Source organism: Tiliqua scincoides, chromosome 10 (assembly GCF_035046505.1).
Source record: "Tiliqua scincoides isolate rTilSci1 chromosome 10, rTilSci1.hap2, whole genome shotgun sequence".
Lineage (NCBI taxonomy): Eukaryota > Metazoa > Chordata > Lepidosauria > Squamata > Scincidae > Tiliqua > Tiliqua scincoides.
The window spans coordinates 7235974-7250248 of NC_089830.1; the positions used below are offsets into that span (position 1 = coordinate 7235974).

The 14275-nt window shown below is 45.7% G+C and overlaps 2 protein-coding genes across 5 annotated transcripts in view; both read right to left on the bottom strand.

Annotated features, from left to right (window-relative positions):
* Nucleotides 1-9106, bottom strand: part of STK40 (serine/threonine kinase 40) — a 34303-nt gene extending 25197 nt beyond the window's left edge. For 2 of the 4 annotated variants that reach the window (XM_066638863.1, XM_066638865.1), the window contains exon 1: nt 1233-1319. In XM_066638863.1, coding sequence (XP_066494960.1) covers nt 1233-1236 — 4 coding nt within the window. In that variant the 5' untranslated portion in view covers nt 1237-1319. Of the gene's footprint in view, nt 1-1232; nt 1320-9084 lie in introns of those variants that run through there. The other 2 variants (XM_066638866.1, XM_066638864.1) reach the window with 2 other exon arrangements.
* A 4-nt stretch (nt 9107-9110) lies between these two features.
* LSM10 (LSM10, U7 small nuclear RNA associated) lies at nt 9111-12711 on the bottom strand. Its single transcript, XM_066638868.1, has 2 exons — nt 12624-12711; nt 9111-9916 (listed from the first exon to the last, which is right to left on the bottom strand). The coding sequence occupies exon 2, from the start codon at nt 9894-9896 to the stop codon at nt 9525-9527; it is 372 nt and encodes a 123-aa protein (XP_066494965.1). The 5' UTR covers nt 9897-9916; nt 12624-12711; the 3' UTR covers nt 9111-9524.
* Nucleotides 12712-14275: the final 1564 nt, after the last annotated feature.

The following is a 14275-nucleotide window of genomic DNA, read 5'->3' on the forward strand; positions in this document are numbered from 1 at the left end:
TCAGAGAGATGATGTGGCCCTACTGCCAAAATGTTTGGACACCCCTGCTCTAGAATAGCCATTCCCAACCAGGGAATACATGTATGTGTACCCCCAGGGGTACTTGAAAAAGAATTGAATAATGGTGGGAAAAAGGCAGGTTCATATTAAAATGCCTTGCTGCGTTGGCAAGGCAGGAAGGAACGCAGCTAGCTGGCAGCAAAAGCCCCAGCAACTGCTTTTCTGGTCATCAATTTGTGTATTATCAGATATGCATCAGTAGTTAAAAATATAAAAATCTGAAATAACAGGAATTATGCACATTTTGGTAAAATGAGGGGTACCATTTATGGGAATGGGCTGCCAAGGGGTATACAAGTGAAAAAATGATGCTGGGAAGCACTGCTCTAGAAGGATTTCCTGCTACAGGTAGGGGGTTTGACTAGATGACCTTGTGAGTCCCTTCCAACCCTTTGATTCTTAATTGTATTTTTGTGTGTGCAGCGGGGGCCAAGATGGTCCCAACTTCTGCTCCAGTGGGGTTGGCTCCTAAAGGTTGGGAACTGCCACTCCAACTTTCATTACAGTTTATAACACTGTAAATCACAATTCACATGAAGGTATTAAATTTTTTTAAAATGTTGCTCTTGAAAATATTTCTCATTAAAATATTGGGGCGGATTTCAGTAAGTAATATGAGTATAAATATTGTTAATATTAATTCAATTAATTTATTAATACATTAATCATTAAGTTACAAGGAGAAATTACAGTAAATAATATAAATATAAACCATTAGTTTTGATTTTCTCTGTGAACCGCTTTGTGACTTTTCCATTGAAATATATATATAACTTTTCCATTGAAAAGCGGAATATAAATACTGTTAATAATAATAATATATAAACTGTCAATTAAATTAATATTAATAACAGAAAAAATGCCTCTGGGAAAAGGAGGGTCAGGAAGGAGACCTGATTGCAGAGTCCTCAGGGCAGAGACCCAGCCCCCTCAGGGCAGAGACCCAGCCCGTTGGAGATCCTCAGGCACCTCGGGGCAGAGACCCACCTCCTGAAGGTCCTCGGGGCAGAGACCCACCCCCTGCAGGTCCTTCCACGGGGGACGTCGCTCTCACCTGGCCCCTCGGGCCGCCCACCCCCGGAAGGGAAGCCTTCGCGCCGCCGGCCAGGGGCTCCACTCCCCAGACACCCTCCCGCTGCCCCCCTCAGAGGCTTCTCCGCCGCTCCCCTCACCCATCGCCGCCGCCTCCGGGCCCGGCCCCGCCGGCCACCGTCCCTCTCGCGCGCCTCCCAGCCTCTCACGGACTCCGCCACCTGACGGCGGACGTGACGCAGACGCGCGTCACCGCCCCAGCCACGCCCCTCCCCCAGCAGCCGCAGCCCGCCGCCATCTTCTCCCCTGTAGGCGCCGCGCATGCGTATTCACGGCCGCCACAAAGATGGCGCCGGCAGCCACACGCCGCCCACAGTCTCCTCCGACTGGCGCAAGGGAAGGAAGAGCGCCCTCCGATAGGCGGAGATGGTGGATGGAGAGATGCTCCCGCCTCCCTGGGGATGAGTGACAGATGTGAGCAGGAGGCTGACCCTGCAGTGGGCAGGCTCTGATGGCTGCGCCTGAGTGGGGCCAGGGCTGGGTTGTCAGGCATCAAGCAACCAACCAACCAGTTAATCTACTAATTAATCTACTAATTAATTAAGTCGTTGATTAATTAGTTCATTCACTGATTAATAAGTTGATTAATTAGTTAATAAGTTGATTAATTTAATTAATTAATTAGTAGATTAATTGATTAAAGCTACTAAAATGTAGTTATTAATTATTTTAGTTGTTAAACTAATTAATTTAGATTAATTGCTAATTAAACTAATTAATCAAGCAAATATAGCTATACTAAAATATAATTAATTATTTTAGTCATTGAAATAATTGGCAATTTACAGCCCAATCCTATGCATGTCTATTCAGAAGTAAGTCCTATTAGAGTCAATGGGACTTACTCCCAGGAAAGTGTGGATAGGATTGAGCTGTTATTTATTTATTTATTTATTTATTTATTTATTTATTTATTATCATTAAATATAGTTATAAATTATTATTTATAACTTCAGAATATGTTATCAAAATTAATCATGTCTGTTATTAAAACTAATTATTTAATTAATTGATGAAATTATTTAATCATTATTATTAATAAGTTTTAAAATAAGTTATTAATATATAGCTATTTATTATTTTAGACATTAAACTATTTATTTATGTAGTTTATTTAGGGCCCAATCCTATCCAGTTTTCCAGTACCAGTGCAGCTGTGCCAATGGGGCATGCACTGCATCTCTTGGTGGGGCAGCAGTCACAGAGACCTCCTTAAGGTCTCTGTGAAATATGTCCTCCTTAAGGACCTTAATAAGACCTCCTTAAGGTCTCTGTGAAGGAATATTTGTTCCCTGCATTGCAGCTGCACTGGTGCTGGGAAATTGGATAGGATTGGGCCCTTAATTGTTTAATTATTATAGTTATTAATATTAAATAAATATGATAAAATATGGTTATTAAGAAACTATAGAAAATATAATTATTAATATTAAACATAGAGAATAGAATAAAAATATAGTTATTAAATTAAATAAAGCAATACTAAATATTGAATTGTTATTATATAGCTATTAAACTATATAATTGTTATATAGTTATTATTTATAGTTATTAAATAGTTATTATTATATTATGAATATAGCTATTATATTTATTAAAATATAAACATATCAGAAAGTGTGAATCACCTGCAGCTCATTAGGGGGGATTACCATACAGGCCCTGCCTACCTTGTTGTCACCGCTGTCGCCTGCTTACCTGTCTCAGACCCCCCCAAGCCAAACCTGTAGCAACCATCAATACAGTGCAACAAAGAACCAAAAAGGGGGAGGGAAGGCAAGAAGAAGACAGAAAAAGCATGAACTTAGGGGAAAGCTTAAAAGAATTAGTTGCTCTACTATCAGTTGGCAATGTTTCTTGGCAAACTAACAAAGCGTCTAGCTAGCTAACCACAGACACCTGCAAGAGATAAACTTTAGAAGACAGCACACATTTTAATTAGATAAGCAAGCATCCTTGAACAAGTCAAAGTGAGACAAGGCTATTCCCCTTTTGAAAGTAAGGAGGGGACGAGAAGATGAAAGGGAGAAGTGGAAAGTACCAGGGAAACTTCTGCCTTTGAAGGCTCTGTTTGAATTGCAACTGAAATAGAGGCAGGCCATAGGAGACTAAAAGTTACCTGAAAAGTTTAAGAGAGCAAAGAAGCTGGCTGAAGCCTTAGTTCAGAGAGATTACACTTTAGTAGGTGCTAGGCAACCACTGAAGAGGAATGAGGTCACTTCTTAGCAAGGATATACACCACTATGCCTACCAATATCTTTCATGCTTTTTAGGGCAAAAGACGTATCCCTTAATACCAATGTACTCAAGGTAACTGGTCATAATAGTTATATAGAATTAAGACATAGACGTTTTAGTTTAGTAAAGCTTTTGAAAACCCCTTTTAATAAAAGGAATCAAAGCTATATTAAGCAACTAGTGTAAAAGATAAAAGGACCGTATCAGGGCGCACTAATGAGATGGGCATGCCAAGAAACAGGTCTGAAGTTCTGCCAAAGATGAGGTCTTCATACCTGTGTTTGAACCCACTTTGTTTGTTTGTTTGTTTGTTTGTTTGTTACCCTCTTTTGTTTTGTTTGTTACCCGTCAAACAATCTGTATAATTGGAAGGTTCAGCACTGGGTCAATACTGGAAACTTTGTGATTCAGTATGTTTAATTGTTTAATTTCACCTTTTTTGGAGACCTGTAACTTGAAGGTGTCTCTAAGGTTATCTACAGCCTATGAAGTGTTTGCCCCATCTATGATGAGGATTTTCAGCAAATAGAAAGTCTAGATTTCAAACAAAGAGCCGAGAATTGTATAAAAAGCATCCCATGCCTCTGAAAAGGGCCTTCTGGATTTGAGCTGAATCTCCCAGAGGCCACAGGCATGCCTTGCTGAAACAATAAACAGCCTTCCTAGCCTTCCACCTCTCAGTGTCTTGCTTATTTGGTCTCAGCGGCACTGGACAGACCCACCCCTGTCTACCAACTGGTGCTGCCCTTCTGGGCAGGGTATGACACAGCAACATCCTCTTCACCACCCTTGTTGCCTGGGAGGCCGCATCTCCCCAGCTGCTCCTCCCAATACACACACCTGTTACCATTTGGATGCTGCTGCCTGGTCTGGTTTGCAAAAATCAGATGCAAAGGTGCAGAAAACATAAGATCACTATTAAAAAGCCAGTTACACAATAAGCTAAAACCCATAAGACAATTAAGGGACCAATCCTATAGGCTATAGCCAAATAGTTTATGACACCCTTGTAGGAGGGAGCGCCAGCACTGGGCCCAGCGCTGGGTGGAGAATGCCATGTGGCTGCCTGGAAGTAAATGGGACCACTGGGCAGCAGTGTGGCTTTTGGGGCTGGGGGAAGGCGTTCTGGGGTGGGGGAGACAGAACAGGGGGAGCGGCTGGGGCCGGAGGGGGGTGGTACTGGCAAAGGCCTCTTCCGCCAGATCCTATCCTCTGTCAGGCTGAAAAGCAGGACAAGGAGGTTCTCAAGTGTGCGCTGGCAAAATAGCTGGCGTAGATGTGAGAAGCCCCATTGCGGAGCCTGGGGCTTTCCTCGGGAAGGGGGTGAAAGTCCCCATTCCCCAAGGAGACCTCCAGCGAGTTCCTAGTGCCCATGGGCTACAGCGGTCACCATTTTGGCGCTGCTGTTTCTCTGGGTGCCAGGAAGGATAGGATTAGGCTGTAATTAGGTTTGGGCAGACAGCAAGACATTTGTCTGTGGATAAAGAACTTTTTGACAAATAGGCCACAGCCAGTTAGGATGGGCTCTTATAATTCTTCCACTCTGATATGAAATACAGGAGCTCCCCAAGACTGTATGCTGAGCCCCTTCCTCTATTCCCTGTATACACCTGATTGTACCCCATCACATAACACCAATGAAATTATAAAATTTGCAGATGATACTACAGTGGTGGGGCTTGTTAGCGGGAATGATGAGTCTGCTTATAGGAAGGAGGTACAGGAGTTGTTATTGTGGTACAAAGAAAATAATCTCTCACTTAACATCAAACAAACTAAAGAACTTATAATTGACTTCTGGAAAAAGAGGGATGTACACACACCATTATACATAAATGGTGAGGAGGTGGAGAGGGTTGCTAGTTTCAAATTCCTTGGTATTTACATCACAGAGGACCTCTCATGGACTATTAATACCAGCATGTTGATAAAAAAGGCACAAAAGCAGTTAAATTTTCTAAGGAAGCTTGGGAGGTTAAATTTGTCACAGCAGCTGCTTGTGTCTTGCACCACTGAGAGTGTCCTAACCTATGATATCTTGCTGTGGTATGGAAATTGCTCTGCAGGGGACAAAAAAGCTCTGCAGAAAATTATTAAGATCGCGCAGCACATCATCAACCTTCATCTACCAGCTTTGGAGGACATCTATACATCTCGCTGTCTGCAGAAGTCACATAGTATTCTGACAGACCCCTTCCATCCGGCTCATAAGTTCTTTGAACTGTTGCCTTCGGGTAGACGATACAGAACTATTAGAGCAGCACCACAAGACTCCTGAACAGTTTTTATCCCACAGCCATAATTACGTTGAATATAGTTGTTACCATGCTCCTGGGCATTTTGGTCTGTTACACTATTTTTATATTATGATGCATGTCATATAGAATGTGTGGGTGAGTGTGTAGAGTGTGATTGTTGGAATTGTAGTATATATTTATGCTTGTATCTCAAAGGTGCATAAATTTTGTTGTGCTGTAGCACAATGACAATAAAGTTACTACTACTACTAAGATCTTCTTTAAAATGATAAAACCCTATTACAAGAAAACGTAAGAACAGCAGCCACCACCATATTGGCACCATAAAGGGCCCAATCCTATCCAACTTTCCAGCTCTGGTGTAGCCACAATGCAGCCCTGTGGTAAGGTAATACATGTTCTCATACCTTAAGAAGACCCCAGTGACTGCCCCTCCACCACAGGCTGCAGCGCACACCCCATTGGCACAACTGCACCAGCACTGGAAAACTGGATAGGATTCGGTCCCACACCTGTAAAAACAAGAAGCCTATGGAACAACAAACAGCAGTATTTTCACTGCAGGCAGATGGGAGCCTGATGCTTATGGAGTCCATAGTGGAGACTGAGCACCTGCGTGTGTCAAGTTAGCAAACAACGAAGCCAGACTTTTGCAATATCAATTCCGACAGGAAACTCAAGTAGACTTGAGTCAATGGTGGTGGGACAGAGATTCAGGCCCAGCTAGTGCACCAGCAGCAGGGGTGACAATGGAGACTTGTTCCCTTCTCCTGTAATCCTTCCCCCCCCCCTTTGTCAACACCACATCTCCTACTTGGGAGTCAAAGGAGGTGAGAACACATCACCCAGTTGGCAGAAGCAGGGACTGTCAGCGGCTTTTGCAATCAGCTCCCTGGGCTGCTGCTGGTGAGTCATGCTTGGGTGGTGGTGGCCTCAGTTACGGTCTTGCATCATGCTGCCTGTGTGAGTCACCCTGTCAGAGTTTCAAGTGCAATGGAGCAGTGTCTTCATAGCTCCCCCCCCCCCACCTCTCCAGGCAGGTGACAGAAGTGGGAGGTCCCAGATGCCAGGCTTCTTTCCACTCCATAAACATGCGTGTCTGCATCACTCTGGGCTTAAGCCATTTCTGCCCAACGTTGCATATACACAACAGGGATCAAATGTGTACATTATGGGCTGGGCAGAAATGGGTAAAAATTCTGAATACATCAGGGAATAATGATGCAAGAGCTGCACATGTGTGCTTCTTCTGTTTTTCAAGCTAATCAAGGGGAAGGACAATGAACTATCAGAGAACAGAAGCATTGTGACTCCTGGAAAGCACATAGTGAGATTCAGTTGGCCTCTCCCTATGCATCAAGTTGAATTGCCTCCTCCGGCAGAACTTGCTCAAAAACAGTTCTTGACTTCTGAAGCTTTTTCTCTCTGACTCATCCTTATGACTGGGTACTGGGGACAGGGACTTTCTGCTGGTGGCCACTCCAGGACCCCGGCATGGGGAACAGTGCATCCCACACAGGGAAGCATCAGAGGGGAGAGAACCCATGCTGCATGCACTGATGCTGCAGATCTGTCTCACATCTCTGCCCTTTTGCTTAAGTCCTTTCAGTATGATCAAATGAGTCTCTGCATAAACGGTAGGGCTGGCCCCAGGAGTGGACAGGCCCAATGTAAAGCATTTTTTTGCTGGACCCCCACCCCCTGTGGCTCTACACTCACCAAGCAGCCATGGTAATGAGCTACTGTGGCGAGTCCAGGGTTGATGGTGCCATGCACGAAGCACAGCACCCAAAAATAGGTGGTGGTGATGTGATGTTGACACCCCCAATTGCTTCTGGGACACCCATTTTGGGCCATTTGAATCCAGGTGCAGGTGGGAGAGCTGCACACAGCAGCACTCTGCTCTCCACGCCTCGGCATGGACAATTCTATGCTGGGGTGTCAGCTATGGAGTGAGCTGGGGGGTGGCGCAGTGCTCCTCTAAAGCCCAGTGCCCGATTCAGTCTAATTGGCCGAATCACCCTACGGCCAGCTCTGATAAACAGTGTTATCAAACCCTCCCTTTCTTTTGCAACTACTGAGAGTGAGTGTCTGCTCTTTGTGAATGCCAGGTACTCCAACCATTGTTACTGCTGGACAGCATGTGCCAGCACTAATGCAACAGGCATCATTGTAGGAGAGGCTACATGGGGAGGCACCAGGGGCAGTGCAACCTGGAGCACTGCCCCAGGCTGACACTGCAGCAATCTTGTGCATGCTTGTGCAAGGGGACCATAGGGAGGAAACTGTCAGCCCCGAAACAGCCACTTATTGGGTCTCCATTACATGCTGCACCCTCCAATGGGGTTGCATGACTCACTGCATGACGAGCTGATATGGAACCATTGCTGTCAGGTGGCCACTGCACCCCCCCAAAAATTGCCAGGGAGTGCTGGCAAGGTAACAGTTATTGCCTTTTGCTATGCAAGGGCATGTTGGCTGCCTCCACAATGCCATGTGCTGTTTGGCTCATTGCACACTGAGCTGACATGAGGCCCATGGATGTGGGCAGAGTTACTAGGAGTTGCTGGACATTTTCCCCCTCCCCCTTTTTTGTGAGATGGACTTAGGTGATCACAAATGCTATGCCATTGTTGCACCAACACGGGCACAACTTCAGCATAGGATTGCACCATTAGTCCATTTTGGCAGGTGCAACTTTGGGTCACACCATTGAGGCAGTGAGCATGGCTCACTACTAGAGCACATACCTCAAATGCACAATTCCCAGCTTCATCCCTCGTCATCTCCTATTCTCATGTGTAAAAGAATGCTCTTGCTCTACTTATGACAATGAAGACACACATAACCCTAACACTGTTGGGCTAGAACTATCCAACTCCATAGAAAAGAGCTCTGCATACTCACAGTGATCTAAAGTCCATTTCTACAGTTCAGTGCTATAGGCTCTGTATACAGGCTGTGACCTTTCTGTGGTTTCTCATTTATCCATCACTTAAATGCAAGGACAACACCAGAACCAGGGGACATCCACTAAAATTGAGTGTTGGAAGAGTTAGGGCAGATAAAAGAAAATATTTATTTCATTAGTCTGTGGAACTCCTTGCCACAGGGTGTGGTGATGGCATTTGGCCTTGATGCCTTTAAAAGGGGATTGGGCAGGTTGATGGAGGTAAAGTCCATCACAGGATACGAGCCACGATGGGTATGTGCAACCTCCTGGTTTTAGAAGAAAGCTACCTCAGAATGTCAGATGGAAGAAAGTGGCACCAGGATGCAAGTCTCTTATTGTCTTGTATGCTTCCTGAGGCAGTGGTGGCCCACTGTGAGATACAGGCAGCTGGATTAGATGGGCTTTTTGCCCATCTAATTCAGCAGGGCTCTTCTTATGTTCTTATGACAATTTTAAGCATACGCGTTAAGAAAAATAACCTACCGGACACAATTCCAAAGGCTAGTCCTGCTGATCAAGCTTGATAGTAACTGGCAGGAGACCTGGAAGGTCTCACAGAGTGATGAGATGTGGCCATTGGCATTTATTTGGGAAAAGAAGGGAGAGACTGTCACAAAGTAGAGCTAGGAGGGCTTTCCAAAGGTTACCCCCTACTTGTTGAAAGATTCCACAGACATAGGTTTACAAAACAAAACAGCTCTCTAGTTCTCCTTTCTGCAAAAAGTTCGGTGAAACCCCAAAGAGGTACAACCGTCCAAGGCACCTGAAAGGAATATCTTCTCAAGATATCTGAAAGGATATCTGAAAGGAGGGTCTTCTCAAGATCATTTGGAGGCCTAAGCCAAGAGAGTTTTTTAGGGCAGGAGTATAAGAAATGCCACAGTGAGGTGAGAGCAGACATCACATCTACTGTATTGAGAGGTTCATTTGTCCTTTTGCCTAAGGAACTCCTTCCTCCCCTTGTCTCGGCCCCCAAAAGTGCGAACTCTGTGGATGAGCTGCAGCTGTTGCTCAATCGTGGTTCTGATGTCCATGTCGTCTGGGATGTGAACGTAGCGGACGTTCCTTCCCGTTACAAAAAGGTCAGCCAGCCAGGAAGAATGGCCCCAGCGGTCAGTGAACGTTGCCTCGGCCAGGCGGATGTTCATGAAGGCATCGACATTGGTGATGCGGCCCACGGCCGTGCTCTCATCCCGCAGCTCCACTGTCGTGACGCGCCCATGGAGGCCCTGGAGTAGGATAACCAGGCTGTTTTCAGCAATGGTGCGCTCCTTGACGGAGTGGCTGATCTCCATGGCAAGGCACCCTCTGATGGCTGGAACAGAAACAGCAACAAGGAAAGCTCAGCAAAAAGAGATATAGTATTCATGCAGCCTGTACCCTGTTGCACAAGAGTAGCCCGTGTTTGTTGTTTTTGCTGCCATGGAGTCCTGTGGTACTTCAAAAATACATTTGTTGTAGCTGAAGCTTTCATGGGCTTCAGTCCACTCCATCAGATACCACTGATCATCATCACTGGAGATGAAGGACTGTAAACTATGAAATCATATGCTACAAGCAATGTGCTAGCCTTTAAGATGTCACAAGTCACATTTAGGGAGTCTATACTTGCCCCCTACAAGCAAAAAAATATCTATGCACCTCATTTCTCACCCATCTTCCTGCAGAGATGAGCTTGAAAACACATTAGTAACATGTAATGAAACCTCAGCTTGCAGTCTTGTAAGTTTCAGTGCTCTTCCTATCTTAGGGTGCAATCCTAACCAACTTTCAAGCACTGACTTAGCTGCAAAGGAGCCCCAAGTACCAAACATGCCCTTACCTTGAGGAGGCCTCCTTGACTGCCTCCCCACTGCAGCACATTGGCACAGCTATGTCCGTGCTGGAAAGTTGGTTAGGATTGCGCCCATAGTCTCGCTCTGTGGTTAGCAAAAAAAATTGTGCCAGTGGATGCCACTTACTTTCAGCTCATTCCCATGCAGGTTTACTCAGATGTCTCACTGTTTTCAAAGGGGTTTACCTCTAGGTAAGCACAAGAAGATCACACATTTAGCTCCCCAGAGCAGAAATGCTCTGGAATGTGACAAAACAAGGTTAAATTACACACACACAGAGAAGGCCAAAAGCGCAACATTTCTCAAACTGTGGGACAGGACCCACTAGGTGGGTCGCGAGCTAATTTCAGATGGGCCATGTAGCATCTAGCTCAGCTACCACTGAAAATTCAGAGTGGAAAATACAGGGTACAGAACTGCTGGGCAGGGTGGGCTCCCAGTGGGGGAAAGGCCTGGTGCTTTGCCCTGAATAGGTGGGAAGATGGGATGCTGGAAAGGGAGTAGGGCTGTGTGGGGAAGAAGGATCCAAGTCTGTGCTCTGCATTGACTTTCGAGCTGGAATGTTTGAACACCAAGCTATGCAAAATAACAGCACAAGCAGGCTGTGTAATGAGACCTTCGGCTCATTGCAGCTTAGGTCTGAAGCCTAAATTGATTATGTCACTTCCAGCCATGACATCACATCTAGGTTAATAATATCACTTCTGGTGGCTTCCCTGGGGGCTGGGGATAAGAATAGGCCCTCAGTTTGGCTGTACTTGTTGTAAGAGGCGACTAAACAGCCACGCCTGGGAAGGCAGCTCATCTGAGAGAAGGAAAACTCTGATCCCAAACTTCCACTGCCTTGTGGCTACATCCAGTTATGGAAAAGGCTTCAGGAGTCAACCTGGAGGCAAAATCTGGAGCCGGAGTCCCTGAGGCAGTTCATGGCTGAACACAGTCACGTTCTGGCAACTCCTGCGACACCGCTGGAACCAACCGTATTGGCTTCTGCCTTTCCTTTGGACCATTTCAGCGACGTGGAGAGGGGGGATCTGCTGCATGGGTAACAGTCTATCCTCCATATCTACCTTACCCAGGCTTCGCGCACTGGAGAGGACACTGTTCCGGAACCACTATTCAGAGCGCGATACCATAGTCTTCTGAGACTGAAGGATGTCAACTGGTGGCTTCCATCAGATTGTCATTCTAAAAAGTTGATTCCTGGTGCTAAAATATTTGAGAACTGCCAGGTTAGGGAGTCAGCCAAGCACACATATCCCAAAAGGACCTATCATCAGCCACCTTGGGCGCCCCACTGTGGAGGGGGAAACAGGAGAGAAATCTTTTAAACCAGTAAGATCAGGGAGCCTGTCATTGCATTAATAAACACAGGAAGGAAAGGGATAAGAATAATGATGTTCTGTCTTTAGACAAGGTCAGCGTTTCTCAATGTTTGTCCCCTGCCATACCACTTTGCATGGTCCACCTATTGGAAGTACCAGTAGCTAGAGGGGGTGCAAAGCACTAAGTTTTGCAGGGAGCCTCACCACGTGCAAGCGACCCCTTCCCCTCTCCATTGCTCTGGTGGCCAGGAATGGTTCAGAAGGGGAGAGGCTGTATGTGCGTCCTGGTGAGGCTCCTTACAAAACTTACTGCTTTGCACCCCCTGCAGCTATGCTACTAGGTAGTACCACTGGAAGTAACCTGGGATGATGTCAACACCAGTTACTTCCAGACTGGGAGGCCCAATGCAATGTGAGAAACACTGGCTCAGGGTGGATGGGGGGGGGGACTTTTTTGAGCTCACAAAAAGTGCATACTGGAGCTTTGCCCACCAAGCCAAGCCTCCTACACGGTTGCTTGTCACACTGCAATGCTGGTCTCGGTGCCGGGCGGTGGAGATCTGGGGGTCTCACACGTACCACTGGACACCACCTAAAGTGTGTGTTGGCTTCCTGAGTACACTTCTGTACTGCAGCGAGTCATGGACTCTTCGCTCACAACACCTGAAGTACCACCAGTGTTACGAATACCACTGGTTGAGAAACACTGGACTAAGTGGCATTGAATGCAAAGGCTGCAAGCTTCCAGATTCAACAGAACTCTTCTTTGGACACAGAAAAACAACCCTGCAGAGATTTCTGTGCAAACATTTGATTCCAGTGACACAGACAAAGCCAGACCCAGGTCACAGTCCCCCCTTACCTGAAGTCCACCCCTGCTCTCTCCACGTGGCACAGCCTAGCTTCAGGGCTGAATTTTCACCCAACGGCTTCTATTCTGCACCTTTCAGGCACAGAAGGAGTTAAAGTGTCCTGCCGTCCATAGGATGTGACGGCTGCTGCTTCTCATTGGCCAGAAGGAAGCGAAAGGCGGGGCTTTGGAGTCAAATGTGGTTCCCGATTGGCTCACGCTGGGTTCTTTGTTCTGCCCGTAGTTGATGCCTCTCCCGGATGCCTTCCGCCCACAGTTGGAAGGTGATGCTGTAAGCCAGAAAGGGACCAATGGGAGTGCTGGGCGGGGAGACCAAGAGGCAGTCATAGAGCTAAGAAAGGATAGTGCAGCACATGGCATACAAAGGCTGCAAACCTGTCCACACTTTTCTGGGAGTAAGCCCCATTGACTATAATGGGACTTACTTCTGAGTAGTCAGGCATAGGCTTGGGTCAGAGTTTCCTAGTTTCTTTAAAGCCTATTTTGTTTTCCTCTAGGAATGGAAATAAGAACTGCATTTTGAGAGCCCAAGCCTGGTATGTCTACTCAGAAGGAAGTCCCATTACTTCTGTGTCCCACAAAACTAAAGGGAGCATCACAGAGAGGAGATGCCAGCTTTTCTAATTCAGGCTTTAGCTTGTGTGCACAATGGAATTTGTTTTTAGTGTTGCAGTCAGAACTGTTTGGGTTTATTGGCCATAGTTTATGAAGATTTTTATTTCCTAATGTCTCACCCACAAAGAACTAGAGCAGGGGTGTCAAACTCATTTCATATGAAGGGCCACATAGCATTCATGATGCATGCTGAGGGCCTGAAGCGATGTCATTAGGCAAGAAGTTGTCATTAAACAGGTCATAACCAAAAATAAACATTTTTCTCACTTAGGAACTCATTAGCTGCAAATAACAAAAGAGAAACTATACGAATCTTGATCATATTTCACAATATGGGAGAGCCCAATTTTCATGTGGGCTGCCCTTTCAGAAGTTACACCTCAGCACTAGTCAGAAGCTGAGAGCCAGAGGGCCGTATAAAAAGCTTCTGCGGGCCGCATCCAGCCCCTGGGCCTTATGTTTGACACCCCTGAACAAGAGTAATTGACAATAACTATCTTTTGACCTTGTTCACGTGTGTTCCTTAAAGGACTTTGCACTTTCTTTCCACAACTCAGTTCTTTTCCTATTCCAAATTCCTGGATCCTAGCATTTCTAAGGGCTGGTAGACAAGCACTGCTGATATGCAAAGTCTCTTCCTTTCTGTTCCTATTTGTTATGGTGTTTTTATATCTCCATTGCTTCCCTGTAAATTAGAATTGGTACAGTAGTGGGTAGTCATTAACAATACTTGTGCATGTTGGAAATCCATCCTATGGCTTTAGAAATGCTAGGATCCAGCATTTGGCCTGATCTGGCAGGGCTCTTCTTTGCTCAGGGAAGAAAAAAAATGATGGCCGGAAGTGACAGCACGAAGCAGGAAAAATTAATGCCCCCCATACAACAAAATCAAAGTAAATTAGAAGTTTACAATATGTTTAAAAATTTATTTAAAATAAAGAACCCTCTGAACCTTTCCAAGTAATTGTTCCTTATGTGCATTGTTTAGTCTTAATAGTCTATTAGTCTTAACAGCAAGCAGCCCGGTG

What these genes read in the sequence shown, in the direction of transcription:
- LSM10 (XM_066638868.1), bottom strand. Translation starts at nt 9,896, where the DNA reads ATGGAGATCAGCCACTCCGTCAAGGAGCGCACCATTGCTGAAAACAGC.